This window comes from Mustela nivalis, assembly GCF_964662115.1.
Source record: "Mustela nivalis genome assembly, chromosome: X".
Classification (NCBI taxonomy): Eukaryota; Metazoa; Chordata; class Mammalia; order Carnivora; family Mustelidae; genus Mustela; species Mustela nivalis.
The window spans coordinates 20,481,727-20,498,094 of NC_139040.1; the positions used below are offsets into that span (position 1 = coordinate 20,481,727).

At 39.0% G+C, this 16,368-nt stretch overlaps 1 protein-coding gene across 4 annotated transcripts in view; it reads right to left on the reverse strand.

Moving 5' to 3' along the window:
* The window catches only part of OCRL (OCRL inositol polyphosphate-5-phosphatase), a 53,778-nt gene that overhangs the window by 12,268 nt on the left and 25,142 nt on the right, over positions 1-16,368 (reverse strand). For all 4 annotated transcript variants that reach the window (XR_014307222.1, XM_082717746.1, XM_082717748.1 and 1 more), the window contains exons 13-18: positions 15,007-15,118; positions 13,507-13,616; positions 11,892-12,027; positions 6,826-6,936; positions 6,021-6,186; positions 5,521-5,756 (exon numbers count right to left, since the gene is read on the reverse strand). Coding sequence is in view for 3 of the 4 variants with exons in the window: in XM_082717746.1 (XP_082573872.1) it covers positions 5,521-5,756; positions 6,021-6,186; positions 6,826-6,936; positions 11,892-12,027; positions 13,507-13,616; positions 15,007-15,118 (871 nt within the window). In the remaining variant the exon portion in view is untranslated. The remainder of the gene's footprint in view (positions 1-5,520; positions 5,757-6,020; positions 6,187-6,825; positions 6,937-11,891; positions 12,028-13,506; positions 13,617-15,006; positions 15,119-16,368) is intronic.

Below are 16,368 nucleotides of genomic sequence, written 5' to 3' on the forward strand. Positions count from 1 at the left end.
CATTTATCTTAACACTAGGCTTGATTCTGAAAATAGAAACACCACTTAGCCTCCACTCATAAACAGCATACTCCTAAGGTAGTCCTAAGGTTGCTGATCATCACTTGGTTCAACTCACCTGCCCACTCTCTGCAAAAGGCTGTGTGTTGCTCACATTTAAAAAAGGAACCTAATTCAGGATTCTCCAGTGGGGCAACCATGGCATGCTACAAATGCATTGCAAATCATTATTCACTCCAACATTCACCCATAGAGGAATTTTGCCAGTAGCAAATGCAGTTAAAATAATGTAAAAGAGTCACTTAGAGGAAGATTCAAATTTAAAAATAAAAAGCAGAAAAGTGAATGGATATCAAAGTTCTAGAAAGGATCAGTTCCTATTATCTATAAAAAGAAGTAACACAAACCATATACCTAACAGGATAAGAAATGAGTGGTTGGATCAGTAAGATGAAATAAATACCTAGTGAAAAGATCACTAGGGACAAATTAATTACCAAGATGTTATTCTTGTTATTTCAAACTTTGATACAGTTCTCCAAATAAACATGTCCCCAAGCAAATATAGTCTGTCCACCCATCCTTCAACCTTTCTTATCTCTGTATCTACCAGCAACACCTTTAACCAGACCTGGTAAGTTCAAACCTGGTCTCTCCATTAGTCCAATCTATAAGCAACACCAGACGATTCCTCAAAATATGTCAACTTATTACTTCATACTACTCATAAAAGGCTTCTGATAGTTGTAGATGCCCTGTGGCTCCAGCACAAACTCATCTGTTGACTTTGAGACTCTATCCCCTGCTCTCAAACCACCCTAATAGCCTCACATATTCTTTTCTTTAATCCTCACTCTTCCCAGGGAAATCTTACTATTTTTCATATATGGTCTTTTTGTTTTCACCTTCTAACGTTTATTCATCATGTCCCTTATACCTGGAAGAACCTGCTCACCCAATACGTTAATACATATTTCTTTAGTACTTGGACTTGACTCAAAATACATCTATGATGAGCCCCAAATCACTTTTCTAGTCCACTTTATTCTTATGTGCTTAATTTGTTTCTAGTTATGTTAATGTTACATAAATCAAATTTTCAAAAAGCCAAAATACGCTGGTTCTGACATTGATCTTCATAGAAATTAGCTGGTTAATCAATAAGCTTTTATAGCATATAAGGCTTGAGTAAAGGGCACAAAAATCCATTGGGCAGACAGTAGTAGTAGATACAAGTAGGCAGAGAGGAGGCAGAGAGAGAGGAAGGGAAGGAAGCAGGCTCCTCGACGAGCAGAGAGCCCGATGTAGGGCTCAATCCCGGGACCCTGGGATCATGACCTGAGCCAAAGGCAGAGGCTCTAATCCACTGAGCCACCCAGGCGCCCCAGGCACAGGAATCTATTAATACAAATTATAAGCTCCACAACTCTCATTCTAAATGCCTTTTCAAAATACTGATTTACCAAACACATTGGACATCAGCTAGTAAAGGCAGTTAATGTTTAGATTACCTTTAACCAAATTCCCTATTAACTTCGATTTAGATTTTAGCCATATTGTATACATAAGCAAACTTTCATCACCACTAAATTACAGTCCCTGCATAAACTCCATAATACTTTGTATTCAATGTGTAATGAATAAATATTGATTACTCCAAGCTAGTTAATATGCTAGTTAATAAATCAGAAAAAAATCTATCTTTATTCTGGAAAATAATAAAGAAAATTACAAATAAATTCTCCTCTGTTTGCCATTTGTGCTAATTCCAACTATGCTAGTAGTGGCAAAGTCACTGTCATTGAGAAGGGCAAGAAGAATGAAAAGGAATTGTGCCAGTTATTTCACTCCACATTTGGCAGGAAGAGGGTGTGGCACAATAATCTTTCTGAAATAGTACATGGAAAGTCTATGTAGGCACTGAACTCATTTCTGATTTCACCAAAATTTTAAAGTAAATAATATAATAGAGGATAATATGTATCATTATTAATAGCATCATCTCACAGGATCTGAAATATCATTCTGGGTCTTGGGACAAATATGAACAAACATAAGAAAGCATTGCAGAAGGTCAAAATCAAGTCAAAACAAAGTGGGAAGATATTACAAATGGGGTACAGATAATTTTAGATTTCTTGTTTATTGCCCTACACTAATATGGACAACTTTATCATCAATGAGATATAGGAATTTAATAATACTGAAATGTGACAGGCTGTGGATAGAAATCAGAACCCTATATTCTGCCTTCAGCTCAGGTCATGCATGATCCCAGCGTCCTGGGATCAAGTCCCACATCGGGTTTCTGCTCAGCAGGGAGTTGGCTTCTCTCTCTCTCCTTTGTGTGCTCCCCCCCCCCCCGCCACAAATAAACAAACAAATAAATAAATAAATAAAAAGCTTTTAAAAAGGAACCCTGTATTCTACAAAATTAAAAGAATAAACAGGGACCACACACATACAATTTAATAAGAACTCAAAATTTCGGGGCGCCTGGGTGGCTCAGTGGGTTGATGCCTCTGCCTTCGGCTTGGGTCATGATCCCAGGGTCCTGAGATCAAGCCCCGCATTGGGCTCTCTGCTCAGCGGGGAGCCTGCTTCCTCCTCTCTTTCTGCCTGCCTCTCTGCCTGCTTGTGATCTCTGTCTGTCAAATAAATAAATAAAATCTTTTAAAAAAAATTAAAAAAAATTTTTAAAAAAAGAACTCAAAATTTCATAATGAAAAAATTAACAGGGTTCTATTTTTTTAAACCTTGAATTATTTGTGCAGGAAAAGGGCTTCCTACAGACCCATTAGCTCCACTAAAGATTCTGGCTACTTCTTATTCATGGTCAAACAATGAATTACCTGGTAACATTTTAAACAAAATAAAACATTTTCACGCGGTTGAGTCTCCTTCCAGTCATTCTGTTTAAAACAGGACAATTACAATAAAGGGTATCATAATGCCACTGCCAACTTGGACCAAAAATAAAACTAGTTTCCGGATTATAGGAAATAAAGTGAAAGGAGAGAGTATGAAAGGATTAAATTTAAACAGTTACCGAGAGGAAACAGACAAATTTAGGAAATGGTGGATCCTTGACTGGGCTACTGTCCTGGACTCTAAAAAAGTCAATGTCATTAAAGAAACAAAAGTGGAGAACTATTTTACTCTAAAAGAGATTGCAGGGGCACCTGGGTGGCTCAGCTGTTAAGTGTCTGCCTTAGGCTCAGGTCATGCTCCCAGGTCGGGCTTCCTGCTCAGTGGGAAACCTGCTCCCCACCACCACCAGCACCACTGCTTGTGTTCCCTTTTTTCCTGTCTCGCTCTCTGTGTCAAATAAATAAATATTTAAAAAAAAACAAAAAACAAACAAATAAACAATCTGGGGTGCCTGGGTGGGTTAAAGCCTCTGCCTTCGGCTCAGGTCATGATCCCAGGGATCATGCTGCTGGGATCAAGACCGAAGCAGGCTCTCTGCTCAGTGGGGAGCCTGCTTCCCCTCTCTCTGTCTCTGCCTGCCTCTCTGCCTGCCTCTCTGCCTACTTGTGATCTCTGTCTGTCAAATAAATAAATAAAATCTTTAAAAAAAAATCTGCCTTCAGCTCAGGTCATGATCTGGGGGTCCTGGGATGGAGGCCTCTGTCGGGTTCCCTGCTTAGCTGGGAGTCTGCTTCTCCCTTTGCCCCCGCCTACCCAACTTGTGCATGCTCTCACTCTCTCAAATAAATAAATAAAATCTTTAAAAAAATAAATAAAAGAGACTGCAGAGACGTCACCAAAGGTATTATGAACCCAGATGAGATTCTGGCTTCAAAAGCTACCAAAAAATTCTTGAGACAACTGGAGAAACTGAAATGTGGAGTGGCTAGTTTTCTTAGGCATAATAATGGTATTGTGCTTATAAAGAAATTGTCTTTTTTTTCTTAAGAGGCAGGCTAACATGTTCACTAGTTAAGTGACACATCACTACTTCATTTCAAATGGTACAGCAGAAAAGAAAAAATACAGATCTATATCTATAAGGAACATGAGTGTTCACTGTATTGTTCTTTCCATTTTTCTGCATATTTGTCACTTTCATAATTAAAAGTTGGGAAAAAGAAAGCTGGGAAATGGTGTTTGGGATGGAGGGAAGGGGGCAGGGAAAAAAGGAGAAACTTCATTTGGAATATATCCTAAATGGTGAAATACTAAATTTGAAAGACAGAATATAGTGGTAAAAGAGAAAACAAGTATTATAAGAAATAACAGAATGTAAGGATGTGAATTTCTGAAGAAAATGGTTCTCTCTCAAACAGAGGTAATACACCCAGTCATGAGGGCTCTAGGGAAACAAGTATAATTCCAAGAAAGAATGCTGGGACTGGACTCAAGTGTTTTAATCTACCATCTGAGTCATAGCTAAAACAATTCTATGGCAACAGAAGAGCTCACACTCAGACAAGCCAGCAGCCTGCCCGCAGGTCTGGCCCTCCTTGCTAGATGATAAAATCACTGCTCTGGTGAGGCTGAAAGGATCAACACGATTACTAATAGAAATGATAAAGTATGGCTGCCACATCACCTCATTTCCTTCGGTAAAAGACCAAAAGTATGCTTTTATAGCCCAAAGAGGTCTGCACTCTTCAGGTGCAGGAATATTTCATTTAGAAGAAAAGTTCTTAATAGGATGAACCTGTTACTCAATCAGTTTATGTTACTGAAGATAAGCGTTTCTTCCATAAGGAAACTGATACTAGAGCTTGGAATCAGGGAGGGGAAATCCTACTCCTTCCCTTTGTTAAGTGTGTTCCAATAAACACGATGCAAACTCCAGGGCACATTATAATCATCCAGAATGCTGATAAAATGTAGGTTCCTAAGCCCTGCGCCCTGTGACTGTGATTGCGCCCTGTGACTGTGATTCTATTGCCAGAGGTGAGTGGGGGTGGGGAGAGAATGTGTACTTGTTCAAGGACCCCTGCGGGATTCTGAGGCAGGTACTCTGAAGTTCACTTATAGGTCTGGGCTGCAACACGCAGCCAAGTTTGGGATTAGATATGATGATACAGTGAGGAGTTACTAGACTAGGAATCAAAAAGTCTGGGACACAGCCTTGTCACTAACTTATTCCACTTTGGGCAAGTTCTTGCCTTTGTGCCTCGGCTTTCTCATGTGTTTAATGAGGATAATACTGCTGCCCCCAATTACTGTATCTTGCATACATGCTAATGTATACAAGAGTGACTTAGAGTAGGAAGAGCGTAACAAATAAGCATTAGATCTTTGAGAAGGGAGCCTTTAATCTAATTCAGTGAACTTAGTATTACACATTATATTCCTGACGAGAGCCAATTACTGATTGCTCTCTTTGCTTTCCTTTGAGGCTTAATCTAATGCAAGTAGTGCCAGAGTAAAGTGCTCTTATTTATCACCTGACAATTTCCCCAACCCCGACCAAAGAGAAAGCACAGAGACAATGAGGATATCCTTTAAGTATTATGAAAATTACATCTAGAGGAGGTTCCACACTCTTAGAATGTTTCTTACCAAGTCTATGAGTTTGGTGACAGGAACTTCTCGGATTGGTCTTTTCATTCGGCACAAAGCCTCTAAAGATGTACCAAAACAACTTGGGAGGTAATTTCCACTAATGGTCAAGAAGTAATCTTTGCCTCGATCCAGGTGCAGGACTAGAATATCTTCAATCTTATCTTCCCCTGAATTCAGGATGGTCACAGAGTCTTTGCTGACATACACATCAAGGGAAATGTCCACTGTCTCATCTGAAATTAAAGAAATGACACATGGTAACAGAAACTTCTGATGGAAGAGCAAAAGGGAGATGAGAACCAATAGAAGTAGTGTCCTCTAAAAAATCACCAAGTGATGGAGGAGACACTAGACACACAAAAGAGGTCTCCCCAGTATAATGACAGTGAAGGTAAGAGACATGTGGTTAGAAAACAAGAAGTTAAACAAAGGGAGGCATGGGAGTCATGGGGAGATGGTACATTGCAAGCAGAGACAATGGGAAAGGGACAACTCACTTGGCTCCAAGTAGCCCTCAAAAGGTTCAGCCCGAAGCCATGGCTTGCAGTACTGGCTGTCATTAAGTTTAGGGATGAAAGAAAAATGGCAGGGAACCTGTCCATTGTTGCTGATCTGGAACTTCTCCTTTTGTAGTTGCCGAAACTTCACATTCTCAAACACAAACTGGGGAATAACAGACAGACACAAACATGCATCACTAGTAGGGGGAGTATGTCAGTTGGATTATTCCATAGAGAATATGAATAAAGAATAAAGTAATTATTAACCAGGTGTGCAACTGCTGTATGCATTCACCAGCTGAGCCAGTTGGACATGATGCCCTCTCATTTCCTGTAGTATTCACACCAGCAGAGGAGGAATGACACAGCTCTTGCTCCTTCTCTAGGCTACTCTAATGGTTCCTGAGAACCTAAGAGGGTAACCCAACCTGGGGTCAGGACATCCATCCCATGACAAAGTAAGCCCTGGTTCCTGACATACGAATTTGCAGCAACTCTGAAATATTAAATAAGAGCAGCTAACATCTGAGGGCGTACTTCATGCCAGGAGCCGTTTTAAGAGCTTCACACATGTTAACTCGTGTAATCCTCACAACCACCCCTTCAACCAGAAAAGAAAACTGTGGCTCTCAGAGAGTTACACAAGTGCCTCTAAATGATAGTGCTTGAATCACTGGAGGCAGTTTGACTCTAACACACACGGTTTTCACCACTTTGCTGTGTTGCCTCCTCTACCAAACATGGCTTCCCCCAGACTAACCACAATGGGCAGTAGATAGGGAAGCCATGTATTTTTGCTCACCTCCCTCCTGCTGAGTTCTAAGGAAGGAAGGAAATCATTTTCCATCCTGTCCATAATCCGTACAATATCTTCAAACACTTTCCGATACCTCCGTTCATCCACAACCTTCACCTGAAAGAAAACAAACCCTCTTTTCAGTCTTACATGCCCCTAGTTCATCTTCCCTTGAGATTACCTAATAATTTAAAATGGGTTGTTACAGCAATCATTTAAAATAAACTGTGGTGCAAACAACATCCTCAAACACTTTCTGAAATATCGCTCCATCCACAACTTTTACCTCAAAGAAAACAGATCTTATTTTAGTCTTGTGTGCTCTCAGCTTGAATCTCTATGAGTCTTTTTTAAAAATGTCACTAAAACAAATATAAATTAAAGTAAGCATTATAGCATACCCACTTTACGGTAAAGGTATGGTTAATTGGTTAACTTCCTGGTAAAGTCAAACCTCTGTACTAAAAAGCTTGGCAGTAATGTTTGGGAAGAACATTTTCTTGCTCCACTGTTACTTGGTGGTGGGGGAAATGTGACAATTGTGGTAGAAATTATTTCTTGCATTGCACAAAATAAGTGTCAAAACATACCTAAGTACTGTTTCTAATAATGATCACAAAGCATTAAAACAGCAGAAAAAATGATTAAACCATTTAATTATATTAGCTGCTATGCACAATGCCAAGAATCATAACGTCAACACACAGATTATATAATGACAAAGGCATGTTAGTAAATAGATCCTGTGGCCATTTTAGAAAATAGCCAATACAAAATGCCCTAGATTAGAGTAAAAGCATGACAATGGACAAACAAATCATTTCAACTAATAGATCAAAAAACATCTCCCACAGCACATTCAGGCTTCCTGATATAGTTGTGTTTTTTTCCACTATTAAAACTTCATACAAATCAATGCCAAAAATGAACATAATTAACATAGCATTTTAACTTATTGAAGTCCAGTTTCTTTTTAGAATAGGAAACTTCACAAATTCAACATCAAAAAGAAGAAAGGACTGATGCATGTAGAAGAAGTTATAAATCAAATGTGGAAAATAAGAGCATCAAAGCTGAGCCAAATATCTCAAAGACTGGGAAGGTTTTATGTATCTAAACCATAACACTTAGAAAACTGAGGAGCAGGCAATCACTACTGTCACCAGAGTCCACACTACAGTGTTAGGTTAGGAGAAATTTTTTACTTTTAAAATATTTTTATAAAATTTTGCAGCTTGTTTTTTATAAGGTATTTTACATGTCTCATCTTTTCACAATAATCTGCAAAGCTACCCAAGCAAGTATTATTCTTCTGATCTCAGTTGAATAGATCGAGATACAAAAAGATCAACTAAGTTGCTCCGGGCCACAGTTAATACCAGAAGTTGTATAGGGACCTCTACTGCCAAGACCCTTTCCAAAATACCAGCTACACAACAGGATTAATTCAGGTAGGTCTTAAAAATACAGATGCCTTGGCCTACTTCAGTTTTTAAAAGCTCTCTATGCAATTTCTATGTCCACCAAAGTCAGAACTAACGCAACAGATCCCATTACCAAGTACCAGGGTGAAAACCCAATCTCAGCCTAATCTCAGCCAGCCCACAGCAAGTCTTCTAAAGTTAACTGGCCATTGAGCACTTTGTTCCTTTGTTAACAGTCACTGATGACAGTGGTGGTAAAAATATAATGTGTTTTGGGGCGCCTGGGTGGCTCAGTGGGTTAAAGCTTCTGCCTTCAGCTTGGGTCATGATCCCAGGGTCCTGGGATCGAGCCCCGCATCGGCTTCTCTGCTCAGTGGGGAGCCTGCTTCCTCCTCTCTCTCTCTCCCTGCCTCTCTGCCTACTTTAGATCTCTGTCTGTCAAATGTCAAATAAATAAATAAATTATATATATATATATATATATATATATATATATATATATATATATAATGTGTTTTTTAAAGCCTCTAATCATAGCATCCCTAAGAAACCAAAATATGGGGTGGTTACTAAATAAAATTTAAAATCTTTCCTCAGTGGGTTATCATGATCATAACCCTTAATGGCACATCAAGGATAATGAAGGGGAAGAAAACATAGAATGTAATCACCACCTGATACACCCACTTTAGAAAAGGAAATTACCAACAAAATTAGGAATTAAGAATGAGCGAGATGATCAATGAGCGAGATCTTTCTGTAGTGACATGGGTAGCTCTCCAAGACATACTACTGAATGTTTTTTAAAAAGCAAGTTGCAGACTAACACATACAGTATGAAACCATCTATAATATTTGCACCAACACATAGAAAAATACTCTATTGTGTATGGGTCAACAGAAAAACATATGCAAAAATCTAGAACTATGCTGTTCAAGATAATAGCCAAAAGCCACATTCAGACATTTAAATATACATTACTTCAAATTAAATAAAACAGAAAATTCAGCTCTCTCAATCATACTAGCCATGCTTCAAGTGATCCAGAGCCACCTAAAGTTAACAGTACTGAACTGGACAGTATAGATCTATAACATTTCCATCATCACAGAAACATCTACAGTACTGTGGTCTATAAAGATATAAATTCATAATGGCAGTTGGCCTGGCTGGGAAGTGGGGCTTTTGGGCAAAGGTGGGAGTGCGGGATAGAACAGGGGCTGAAGAACTCCAGACTTATCTGTAAATTTTGCTTATATATTTTTTTATTTTAAAGAAAAAGCACCTTTGAATTCCTGTGCAATTTAAGTAGTATTAAAAACTAGAAAGGTAGACCTTTATTAAAGATACACAAAAATACGCAAGAAGCATGGAAAATTTTTAAATATCCTGCTGGGAGCTCTGGATTAATATGTGTAGACTATTACAAATATTCCAAAGTTCTTAAAAGAAATACAAACAAAAAAGCCAAGCATAGCTGATTAAACCAAAAAGGTTAGTGTCTGGGGAAAAACATCCTTTTAAAAATGGATCAAGAGGGCGCCTGGGTGGCTCAGTGGGTTAAGCCGCTGCCTTCGGCTCAGGTCCTGGGATCGAGTCCCGCATCGGGCTCTCTGCTCAGCAGGGAGCCTGCTTCCCTCTCTCTCTCTCTGCCTGCCTCTCCGACTACTTGTGATTTCTCTCTGTCAAATAAATAAATAAATAAATCTTTTAAAAAAAAATGGATCAAGAGAGGGAGGGCAACTGGGTGCCTCAGTAGTTAAGCGTCTGCCTTCTTGACTCAGGTCATGATCCCAGGGTCCAGGGATCAAGGCTCACATAGGGCTCCCTGCTCAAAGGGAGCCTGCTTTTTTCTCTCTCTCCCTCTCCTATTCCCTCTCTTGTTGTCGCTCTGTGTCAAATAAATAAATAAATAATATCTTTAAAAATGGTTTAAGAGAATTAAAATGAAGAAAACAGGGCAGACCACGAGTACAAACAAGAAATTAGGTGGGGTAAAAGTAGTTATCTAAAGGTTTATCTAGTTAATAAGTTCTTTGAACTATAGAGGCATTATGGGGTTAGTGGAAAGAACACCTATAGGCTTGGGAGTTAAACAGACAAGATTTGAATCTTAGCTCTCCTTCTAGTTGAATGCATGTAAAGAAGTTATTTAATCTCATCAGTTCTCCATTTGCTCATCTGTTAAATGAGAAATATTTAACTCAAAGTACTGTTGTGAGGAGTAAATGAGATGTGTATAAATTTTTCATTATAGTCCCTGGCACATACTAGCTACTATTTGAGAAATATTATTATTTTAAAATTTCAAAATGGACAAAACTCAAGTCACAACTGCCTCGATAAAATTTAGATTCTTTTCTGAGACTAAGAACTAATTCTATAAATAAAGGAAATACCCCAAAGTCATTACCCTTTAAGACAGGAGTAGGACAAGACATGTTGGTGATAATCTGAAAAGCCAAAAGAATCAAATATACATCTATTATGTTCTTCACATGTCTTTACCTCATCAATCCTCATAAGTAAGTACCATGGTTATCTCCATTTTATAGAGGAGGAAACTGAGGCACAGGGCTGTTACATATGTTTTCCAGGGTTACAGAGTTAGGAAGTCGTTGAACTGGGATGCAAATCTAAGCAGTCCATCTCTAAAGTCCACCCTATCAAGCACTGCACTTTATAGATTCTGACAGATTACAGGACTGGAGGTCTGGAAAATCTACAAGAAATAGTCTAAATGTACTAGCTGTAATAAATCAGTAAGATCCCAAGACATAACCTACATACCATTAACATGCAGCTAAAATATACAAGTGAAAACAAAAACTACTCACATCAGAGACAAAAAAATTAAATAACTGGCCATCAAGCCAGCCCAGGATGCAACAGTTAAAGAAAAATTTTAAAACTTGTGCTCCTGGGGGCGCCTGGGTGGTACAGTTGGTTAAGTGTCTGACTCTTGGTTCCTGCTCAGGTCATGATCTTGGGATCCTGGGACAGAGCCCCATACCGGACTCCACACTCTTGGCATGGGATCTGCTTGGGATTCTCTCTCTCTCTCTCTCTCTCTCTGCCCCTCCTGCTCAGGCTCTCTTTTTCTCTAAGATAAATAAATAACTCTTTTAAAAAATTTAAAACTTGTGCTCCTGGACAGCAAATTTCACTAATAGTATGGCTGGCAACATGCCTTTTAAGGTAAGATACAGAAGTGTTTGTATGCCACCCAGTCAAACGCCTTTGCTCTTGCTGTCCCCACCCCTTCACCTGGAACCTCTCTCCCAGGGCTTCCCTTCTTATTTATCTGATGAGAGGCTACTCATCCTTTAAAACGTAGCTTCCAGTTCTTCCTTATGTATAACAACTTTAGTAGGAGTCTAAGGTTACCACCCAGCCATTATGCAGCATAAGAAACATCTGTGTCACTAAAAGGCCTAGCACATTAAGAAGCATATGGACAGCATTTAGGAGGATTGAGGGCACTAATTTCTCAATGTTGCAAACGATTATCTGGTTATGGTAACATTTAGGGCTCACTGAACTACTGAACTCTTTTGAGTCTAAACGATGTTTTAAGAATACCTAACACACACACACACACACACACACACACACACACACAAATAAACGAACAAACAAGTTTTTACCCCAATATGGAAGAGGGCGCTAACAGGCTTGTGGTCACTGGTTTTTAGTTCCATATGACTCCGGTAATGAAGCTGATTAACATTTGTTCCTCTCCAAAGAATCCGGTCACACCAGGCTGGCACCCGACATTTCCCACTGCAAATAAAGAAAGACATTTAAAGGGATCATACCACACTGGTTCAGACCTGGGTTAGGTCCTTTTTTATATGCTTCTCTTTCTTAATGATCCCAACTATAATATTCCCTATATAATATTCCCTATATTCAAGCTCTATAAAGGGTCTGTGTCTGCTTGTTTGCCACTGAATTCCCAACCTCTAGCACATTATCTTGTGCAAAGTAGGTGTTCAATGAATAGTTGTTTAATGAATGAATAAACAGTGCTCCCAAAATTCACATTACAACTTCAACAACACTGTCCCAGGGGAAAATATAATAGCCTCTTCTTAAAATATCCTCAGAAGGTCAGGACTATATTCAGCACTTTGCTCGATGAACTGCAATGACATTTCACAGAGACAGACAACTAATAAAAATCTAAAAATCCAATCCTATATTCCAAGACTGGGCTTAATTTCTGGAGATAAAAAATAGTAGAGATTTCTCCTTTAAACCTAGACTTTCATGAAAGTCTAGCTTCTTCAGATAGAGATGAACTAACCAAGCATGCAAGTCTGAACATATAACAGCCCATAGATTACTAAGGTTAGCGACAAAACCTATTCATCATTATATTAAAATAAGCAACACCTTGTACACCTGATCCAGAAGTGACACAAATAAGTTCTTATCAGTAGCTCTTCAACTGACTCTCAAATCAGGTGAGTGGGAGAAACAAGGTAAAGTGCATAAGCTCTGCCAGTGTCACTTTTCACTTGCTGACCAGCTCCCTCAGGGCACAAGGATACAGACTCCTCTCCACCATACCCTACTGCTCTGAGTCTACAGAAGCTGAATATGCCCAGGGATTTTCTCTTTCAAGCTTCTGGGCTCAGCCAAATAGGAAATGAAGAGATAGCAGGTAGAAGACAGTTACCAGGAACATACTGACAGGGGCGCTTTACTGGGGGGAATTAGGAAATCAAAGCTCCCTTCTCCCACCAGACAGTGGTTCTTAGCTTTCTCTGGCAGTTGCAGAGGTTGGGCCCAGGCATCAGTATTTTTAAAAGTCCCCCCGAGAGATTCTGATGGATAGTCAGGGCTGAGAACCACTGTGCTGGAAGAACCTATCATGGTTCACTTTCTGGTGTTCTGAGCTGAGCTGAGAAACAATTTGGGAAAAAAAAAAACATTCAGAACAGGATAATCTGTAAGGAAATAAGGGTGAAATCAGGAAGGTAAAAATCTAAGTCTGTTTAGATGACAGAAATAAGGCACTGCAAGCAGCCCATAAAACTTGAATAGCTCTGACACAGAAGAAGTAATACTTTCTTCAGATAAGCTCACCTTTAAGTTCACATGAATTAAAAACTCTTCTGTAATAGCACTGAGCCATTAAGTTTTTATATCTGCTTCTGGCATAACAGAAAAAATTCCTAGCCCTTCACCAACGTAGTCAGACAGAAATAAAATCAAGCCTGAAGCCACTCTGGGAGGAGGGTCTTGTTACTTTACCTGGAATCCCATCGGTCTGTTTTAGAGTCGTACTTATAAGTGGGAATAAACTTGATTTCACCTTCGGTGAAGTCAGCAAAAGCTTTTTTCTGTGTGCGCTGAATATTTAGCTAGAGATGGAAAGAAGCATCACATAAGCAGGGTAACACCATCTTAATACAAGTGATAATCAGGTTGATCATCCATTTCTGACTAGTTCCACAGCCTTTCCAACTATCAGATATATAAATGAAATTTCTGTACCTTGTGAATTAAAATCTTGCCATTCCCATAGCATCTAAACTCACCCACAGATAGGATGCTCATTATGAACACATCGCTAATTTTTTATTGCTAACAGTCATCGGGTAGAATGGAAAAATGAAATATGAATAATCTAAAGTTCTCCCAAATGGGACAGAAACCACCTAGCAAAATTTTAACTTAAAAACACACATACACACAAATGTGTGGATAACTCCAAAAGCCAAATTCAGTGAATTTGGACACATACACACAAACGAATGGATAACTCCAAAAGCCAAAATTCAGTGAATCGTTATGGATCATTCTGAAAGTTATCCTCACTCAAATACTTTTCCAGAATTACATAAGATTCAGAATTTATTCCAACTGTACCCCCTTTGGAAGCATGACAGAGGAAGAAATGCAAAAAAATCCACCAGCCAACCTCAATATGAAGAAAGAAACAGCCAAAAAAGGCTCACTATAAAAAAACCATTCAACTACAGAACTCCTAAATTTTTACTATATCTGAAGGTCAAAAAGGCTTACATAAGGATTTAAAGATATTAAAATCAAATCGAAACATTCTCTTCCTCCATAAGAAGCATTCACTTTTAGCAACCAGTATCCAGAAGCTGAAGTAAAAATTCAAGTCATGTGCCAGGTTCCAAGGCAAATTTACAGAAAACCAGGTTCCTGAATATCCAGTTTTATATAAATGTTACTGAATCAATGCTTTTCCTACAGGTTTTAACACTGATAAGCCAGATAGCCCCAACTTCTCAATCAGTTCCCATTAGACCACGGTCTGTGTTATTTATCCCAAACTTCTCTTCCATTCTTCCCAATCTCCTCACAGGGCCTCCCTCTTTTACCTCCACACTGCTGCTAAGCCTGCCAAGAAATCACACAGCAACTTTCCCTGTTCCATCTGCGAAACCACATCAGCATAGCTGAAGGCCCACTTCTTCCAGGAAGTACTCTCCAATTAACCCCACCCATTCTCCAACTTATTTATATAAATCTCTGAAATCTCTTCTTGATAAAGACAATGAACAAATGTTGTATTTACTTTTTATCTCTCCTGTTCCTATCCAAGCACTTCATAAAAGCACTACAAACCTTGTGTGTATTACTAGTCATATGTTTTCTCAGGACAATGAGACCTTTCCATCTATTCCTAGAGTAAGACACACCTGCCACCCACATATCTCATAAACCTAACAATACTGTCTGCCATTTAGGAAAGTGCCTATAACATGAAAATTTACTTACCTGGTCAAATTTCAAGAGTCTCTGAAGGTCATTCTTGTTAATAAGACTCTTCACTTCATTGGCATCAGGCATACAAAGTCTATAGTTCAAATCTCCCAACCAGATGACAACACTGAAGATCAAGAAATACATAAATAGGAGTAGCAATAATTAGCATAAAAAGAGAAAATGGAGAGGAAAAAAAACTAGATAGATTATTGATAAGGATTCACTTATCACTACCTGAGACAAAGGGTTTAAGCTACAACTTATCCTTCAAAGGGAAGTACTACCAACACCTGAGAAGGCCCAGGGATTACCAAATATTGGGAAGATAGGTATTCCATACATGAAGAACAAAGATAGGGAAATACAGTGTCATGTGTGGGATTCAGAAGCCAAGGAGTTAACTGCCTAAAAGAAGCATGTAGTTTATTTGCTGGACTAGTGCCAAAATTTTGTCTGGCTGCCTGCCAGGTCTCCAGGGGAAAAGAATCTGAACATTTTCTGCCTCTCTGAGCCCTGACATTCTGCAGGCTCTCCACTAAGGTCTGCATGGTCTGAATGACAGCTCTCCCAGTCAGGACCCTAGCAAAAGTAGGTCCACATCTCCCCACTATAGCCAACCTGCCTATCCCTGTCCTAGATCCACAGTCCAAGTCGCAGACAGGAGGAAGACTGGCTTGCCACAGGATTCTTAAGCTCCCAATCACAGCAACAGGCCCTTACATGTGCTGAGAGCCCCCATGGGGAGACCCTGAAATTACTACACTAAAAGGGGTTCTCCTTGTGAGCTATCCCAAGTCCTGGATCGGGTCTCTTTGGCAATCTTAAATGCAACACGAAATTTCTGGAATTCTGAGGAAACAAATTTAAGGAATTTCAGAGCAACTGTTTATTAATGTCAAGGCCTTGACTTTTTACTGCCATGATACAGAATTGTATATGATCCTAATTGTTAAGATAATACGGAAACAGGCTAATATCACTACCCTTCCCTATTCTTTCCTCAATTACCCCACTCTGTTGATGCTAATATCCTAAATTATCTTTTGTTTTCCTACTAATTCCCATCTCAAACCACTCTCAGAATTTCAATTACCATTGTTAATTTCTTGACAATTATTCATTTCCTACCACCCAATCCATCCCTCAACTGATTTCTGCTTCTATCCTTGTCCTATTCTCCATGAACCTTTCTCCCATATTATCATACTGATCCACTGTTGTCTAAATCTGCATTGCCCCTATTCTTGATGATTCACAGCCACTAATAAGAATATACATATACATAGTATATACAAAATATATACATTAATATGGGTAATGTAATACACAGACACACACACACATACACACTGACTTGGAAAGAGAGCCACAATA